The following is a 7,030-nucleotide window of genomic DNA, read 5'->3' on the forward strand; positions in this document are numbered from 1 at the left end:
TTTTTGTTAGGGGAAGTATTAAAAAAAGAAGTACAAAAAAAAAAAAAAAAAAAAGGAAAAATAATGTCTTCGGTAAGATTGCCAAATCGAAAAGGAAACATGAAATCAAGTAAACATCCTTTGCGAGTAATGACACGCTCGTCCGAAGGGAAGTATATTTAAACTTTGAGTACACGGGATAGTAACTTTTTTTTTTCTCACTTTTTCTCTCATTTTTGCGTACTTCTTTTGCGCTCCATTTACACATGCAATTTGCGCCATCGTTCCATTTTTGAACGATCGCCTCATGAGTACATTTTTTTCCCCACCCCTTTTTCAATTCACCTGAAAGCGTATTGAGCAACTCGACTCGATTAGCACAAGCATTCATGGGGTATAAGGAAGAACGCTTCGAACAGGACGAGTGTGTATTCTTTCGCCATTCCAAAGACAAAGGAAAATCTGCGCAGTTTTTCCCTTTTCTTCTTTACCCCGTTAGCCATTTTTGTGCACCTCGCACAATTTCGTTCACTCACGCGAGGTGTATCCCTGGGTTGAGGCACGCATAAGGAGGGAACGCACACACCTGGTCCACTCTGCCGCGCCCCCCACGTGGATGCTTAACGGATTAGCGGATTAGCGGATTAGCGGATTAACAGCTTAACCGCTTAACCGCTTAACTGCTTAACTGCTTAACCGCTTAACGGCTTATCCCCGCCGCCCATCCGAGCGCTCATCTCCTCAAAATGGGAACTCCGAGACGCCGAGTGGGGCAGAATGCCAGCCCCTATGCGATGAGCTCCTCGAACATTTTCGGGACGAACAACGAAATCTTCGGTAGTAACTTCATGAACTCGCCGGTCTCCAGTAGGAGGACGAAAAACAGCAAAGGTAGCTTCCTCAACAGCATGCTGAACGAATCCAAGTACCTAAACCAGAGCAACACCGGGTCGCAGTTTCTGAGGTACGGACACACACCTCTAGCGATCAGAAGAATAAAATGCGCAAGAGCTGACATAGGAGATGTGGGTAGGGAGGCATTTATGGAAGATGTAGAATCAGGAAGACTACCCCATTTTATAGATTCTAACTTGGAGCAGATAAAAGAATTATTCAACCAATTCTTCGACGAATTTAATATCACAAATTATAGCGACGTTTTGCAATTCACAGATGAGGATAGAAGTATTACGGAGTATATCCTCCTTCATAGAGAGAATTTGAAAGTATATTTGGCTTACTATGGATGGAAAATGATAAAATTTATTGAGACGGGTCGACAAAATGAATGCAAACTAAACAACGAAGTGGAAGAAACGGATTCAGATGCTGTAAAAAATTTAGAACACATCAAATCGTTCGAAGTGGACTTAACACATATTTACTTCTTTAACAAAAAATTATACAAACTAATTGTAGAGTATCCATCGGATTGTATCAGCGAGATAGATAAAATTATAAGTGCTAAGTATAACTCCCTTTTGGCATTGGTGCTCGAGGGGGACACCAAATCAAATGCATCAGATAAGTATTCCCTTACCAACGCCAAGCAGGATTATTGTAGAGTTCGATTCTTTAATAAGAGACATAAAGATACACCCAGAAAATTAGGACCAAATCATATAGAAACACTTGTATGTATAAAAGGAGTCATAATCAGATGTTCTAATATCATTCCTGAAATGACCATGGCTGCTTTCAAATGTACGTCTAAAAAAAGAATAGGAGTTAATAATTATGAGAAATGCAACGAAGAAGTGTATGAACATGTCATCCAAGGGGAAGTACAAGAACCTCTAACCTGCACAAATTGCAATAATAAGAATACGTTCGAATTATGGCATAACAACTGCTGCTTCTCTTCAAAACAGCTAATCAAATTGAGTGAAGTTACTGAACATTTAAAACAGGGAGAGACTCCACAATCCATTTCTGTATATGCATATGACGACTTGATAGACTATACCAAACCAGGAGACACAGTTGAATTGACAGGCATATTGAAAGCCTCTCCCGTGAGATTAAACCCTAGGTCTAGATGTTACAATAGTGTACATAGAACCTACATCAACGTCATACACATTAGAAAGGAGAACAAACAGAAAATGAAATTAACAGAACAGAACGACACTGCATCAGTTATTTTGAAAAGAAATGATGATGGAACAGTGGAAGAAAATTTCGAAAAATTAAATGAGCAAGGAAATCTTCTATTCACCACAGAAGTAATCCAGAAAATGCAGAAACTCAGTACAGACCCAAATATTTACCAAAGGTTGGTTGATTCTATAGCTCCATCGATTTATGGACGAGATGATATCAAGAAAGGTCTCCTTTGCCAACTATTCGGTGGAAGCAAAACTACCGATAAATTTAAAAATAAGTATCGATCTGAAATTCATATATTACTATGTGGAGACCCCTCTACAGCCAAATCACAACTTTTACATTATGTACATAAATTATCCCCAAGAGGTATTTACACAAGTGGGAAGGGTAGTAGCAGTGTCGGGTTGACTGCCTTCATTTCGAAAGACTCGGAGACAAAGGAATACATACTCGAATCTGGTGCAGTTGTCCTGTCAGATAAAGGAATTTGTTGTATTGACGAATTTGATAAAATGGATGACTCCGCTAGGGCAATCTTACACGAAGTTATGGAACAACAAACAGTTACCATTGCCAAAGCAGGGATCGTTGCAACACTGAATGCTCGTACATCCGTTCTTGCATCTGCTAATCCGATTAACAGTAGGTATGATAAAAACAAAGCTGTTGTGGAGAATATCAACCTACCACCATCCCTTTTTTCAAGATTCGATTTAATCTATCTCGTTATAGATCAAGCGAATGAGGAAGAAGACAAAAAATTAGCTACCGTGCTGTGCAAAAACTTTTCCTATGGCGCGAAAGATGGGTCCGATTCCGAGACGGATGACGAATCAGATTCCGAATCGGACTCCCAATCGGGTGACGAGTTAAAAGCTCCTTCAGAGTTTGACGCTGGAAGTGACGCAGATCCATATCAAAGGAGGAAGAAACATATAGGAGAAGACCAAACTGCTACCCCGACCAAGGCGTATAAAAAAAACTCCAAAAAATACCTAATCGATTCGAACACCCTAGCGTTGTATATTGCCTACTGCCGCATAACGTGCAACCCAATTATTTCCTTAGAAAGTAAAAAGATTATAATTGAAGAATACATAAAAATGAGATGCAAGGAAGGGTCAAAGTCTCCGACGGCTAGCCCCAGACAGTTGGAAGGACTCGTTCGACTCAGCCAAAGTTTAGCGAGAATGAAACTCAAAGATGTAGTCACTCCTGAGGAGGCCAACGAAGCTGTGCGACTCATGAACATTGCAACGTTTCAAAGTTTGATAGATCCCCTAAGTGGTAGAATCGATTTCGATCAAGTTAACCTTGGACAGACATCTCAACATAAGAAGAAATCAGATCAGATAAAGGACATCATTATGAATGCTCTCGTTTTGAGGAACATGACAAAGGATGAATTGCTTTCACATTGTCACGAGACCATTATGAATAATCGGGACTATGCGATGGCTATGGATAGAAAGTCCTTCGAAGAGGCTTTCCACGACCTCGAACGCTCCCAGGAGATCACACGGCTGTGTTCTGGCCTGTACAAGAAGAAGTAGGGAGTGGGGTCACACGCCCCCGTACAGAGGTACTCTGTGCGGATGCATCTAGAGGAATTCTTATCAGTGGGTCAGGGCGCTTTTCGCGGGTGTTTCCCCTTTTAGCGCGCTGAGTAGCACTGTCGAGCAGCACTGTCGAGTAGCACCTCCGAGCAGTACCGTCAGGTGTGTTTTCCTTTTTTCCTCCCTCATTTTACATTTTTAAGTACCCCTTATTAACCGGGGAAGGAGTTGAGTTTCCTTGAATCACTGCGAAGGTGTACCTCCCCCCTTTCGTGATGTACCATACATGTGTGTCAAAATATACTTGCCCTTTTTCTGTGCATTCATCACTTAGGGGTACATCAGTTTATAGGCTGAGTTTATAACTCTACCCCCCATATTAGGAGGCGCACCGGGGAGGCGCATCTCACCAATATTGCAGTTGCACATAATTATGCCGGTGAATGCATGAGGTGCATGCACATATCGGTGAAAAAAAATACATCTCTACTTGCTTCGCTACATGCATCTCTACTTGCATCACTACATGCATCGCTACATGCATCACTACATGCATCGCTACATGCACGTAATGGGAATACCTTCCCTCTTGTTGAACCCTAATGCGCGAGGCTCCCGGGTTTCCCTGGGCGTGCGAAGAGCTACTAGCCAGGAGAGAAGAAGTCGAAGTGGAAAAATGAGTTCACCAACATTTTTTTGCTGCATACAGAGGTGCTCGAATTTTTTAAAAAAATGACTACAAAGAAAGTACATATATCCCCTCGCCTCCACCGTACCTCTTCGTCACATTGCACAAAAAAGTCGTAATAATATATTTTTTTTTTTTCTTTTTTTTTTCATTTTGTTCCATTGCATTATTGACGCATTTTACGGGAAGTCCCAAACAGGGAAAAAGATGCACAACGGAAGAGTGTTTTGTTTCTCTCTTGGCCCGCACAGTTATCCATACACAATTTTGTTAACTCCTTTTGTATTTCACATAACGTGTAATTACGAATAGGGGTTCACTTATTTAGGTATTCCTCAATACGGGTTAAAAGGATACGTGAAAAAAAAAAAAAAAAAAAAGAGGAGCATATGCCAAAGAAGCATGTTCTTCCCTTTTGTACGTAAATGAGCTTTTGATAAAAAACAGGTGACACAATGTAAATTTTTGTGAAATATCTCCGCAAGAGATGTCCCTGCGAAAGAGCACAGAGCTACTATACAGTTCTCCTTTGTTGCACACGGCCGCCCAACGAATTGAAGTAGCCAAAGTGGGGCCATTTATGCAAGCTGTATTTTTTCATTTTAGCAAAATTTCGAAGTTCACGAGGAAAACGGCATTTCCTGTTTTTATGTCATTTCTGTTGAACGGCATACATATATATACCCTACCCTACGTTAACTTGCCCCTTCTCTCTGCATGTATCTTTCCCTCTATGTGCACAATTTTTTGTGACATGCAGAGCACCAATTTGTTACACTACTATGCATGTATGTACCTACATATATTGTATACATGGCATACTCATATTCGCATTCCTACATTGGGTAGAAATTATGGCGAAAACGAAAACTACTATCCCCTGGTTCCTTTTTGAAAATGTGCCTTTTATATGCAGCGCGTATGCGCATTTGTCATATCGTAGTAGAAACTGCTTAACAAAACGTTTTTTTTTTTTTTTTTTTTCTTCTACTTGTGTATAAAGAAAAGGTACTCTAGCTAGCCATTTATGATGAATAAAAAAATTCAACACAACTTACACAGTGTGGAGAGTGCTCTCCTTCGCGAAAAAGAGAAAGTGTTATCTTATTTGGGGAATGCCTTTTTATGCTCCTGTGGAAGCGTTTCACAGGGGAAAAACGAATGCGCAATCGTGGCGTGTAGAGTATACATAGAGTAGGCATACAGTATGCATGGAGTATAATAAAGTATGCGTGGAGTATATAGAATATGCATACAGGTGTATAACTATGAGTACTTCACGTGGAGGAGAAAATTTGCTTATTTATGCTCCACCCCCCAGGGAATTCGTGCATGTGGACGTATATATACATAGGTAACGATCTCGTAGATTTATAAAAAAAACGAATTCAATTAAGTAATTTTTTTTTTTTTTTTTTTTGCACCTACGTTCGGCACGGAGATATAATTTTTCTCCCCTAACACACGTTCTTAATTTTTGCAATAAGTTAGCACATTGGCAGAGAAAAATAATATTGCTTTATTTCACGTAAAAAATTGTAGTAAGGGTAAAGGAACAAAAAAATAAATAAATGAAAGAATGAATGAAAGGATGAATGAACTGATGAATGAACGAACGATTGAACGAACGATTGAACGAACGGTTGAACGAACGATTGAACGAATAAATACATAAAAGCAGTGCTTAGCTGTGTTTCTCCCTCTCTGAATCATAAACGTGTACATTTTTTTTTGTAACAAGCTAATTTTTTTTTCTCTAATGATTCTTCTGAGTGAAATTGAATTCGACGCTTTCTTTTTCACATTCTGTTTATGATAACATTATTTTAAGTTTTTTCACATCCTGTAAAGTTACATACGCATTACTATGCAATTGCAATTTAATGTACACAGTACAACAATATATGCGCAACATAACGTACATGTGTTTATATTATATGCGTGATTGTGTTTATGTAATCATACATGTGATAAACAGGCGGGAGTAGTGCCTCCACCGCTACTATAACCTGCTACATACATTTTTGTATCACTATATTATTGTTGTGCTCACGTACCTTTGGTACCTGATTTGCACATGTTTCGTTATGTTTCGTATATGTTTCGTGTGTGTTTTGTGTATGTTTTGTGTATGTTTTGTGTATGTTTCGTATATTTTTCGTACATTTCTGTCACGTTTTTCGTACATTTTGGCCCCTTCCTTTGTACATTTCTGGCACATTTTTCATACATTTTGGCACCTTTTTTGTACATATATGGTACCCTTTTTGTCCATTTATGGTACCCTTTTTGTACAAGATTGGCATGTTTTTCGTTGATCTTTCCCTTTGGCATATTTTTCGTGCATTTTTGGCATAAAAATTGCCCACTTTTTGCACATTTCCCTATATTTTTTGTGCCTTTTTAATGCCTGTTTCGCACATTTTGGCTTTATTTCCCCCTCCATCGCTGCTGCCACCGCTATTATATATACACTTGTAACGTACACATGTGTATAGGGGATGCACATGATGTGTCAACATACAAGGTACATATAAATATGTTATTTCTTGGGCGGTGTGTGCGTTGAATGTTTAAGTGAGTTGTGCTGCAGGCGCGAGGCCAGTAGATAGGAGCGAAAAGAGAAAAGTGGAACGGGAAAAGCCGAGGGCGAAGAAGACAGAGCAGTCTTTTTTGGCGCGCCCCAGTACACCATTAT

General features: G+C 39.6%; 1 protein-coding gene across 1 annotated transcript; it reads left to right on the forward strand.

Moving 5' to 3' along the window:
• Nucleotides 1–725: 725 nt before the first annotated feature.
• PCYB_142640 (DNA replication licensing factor MCM4) lies at nucleotides 726–3,641 on the forward strand (the record flags this gene model as incomplete). The annotated part of the gene is made up of 2 exons (XM_004224735.1): nucleotides 726–1,008; nucleotides 1,573–3,641. The coding sequence occupies 2 exons, from the start codon at nucleotides 726–728 to the stop codon at nucleotides 3,639–3,641; spliced, it is 2,352 nt and encodes a 783-aa protein (XP_004224783.1).
• Between the last annotated feature and the right edge of the window lie 3,389 nt (nucleotides 3,642–7,030).

This window comes from Plasmodium cynomolgi, chromosome 14, assembly GCF_000321355.1.
Source record: "Plasmodium cynomolgi strain B DNA, chromosome 14, whole genome shotgun sequence".
Lineage (NCBI taxonomy): Eukaryota > Apicomplexa > Aconoidasida > Haemosporida > Plasmodiidae > Plasmodium > Plasmodium cynomolgi.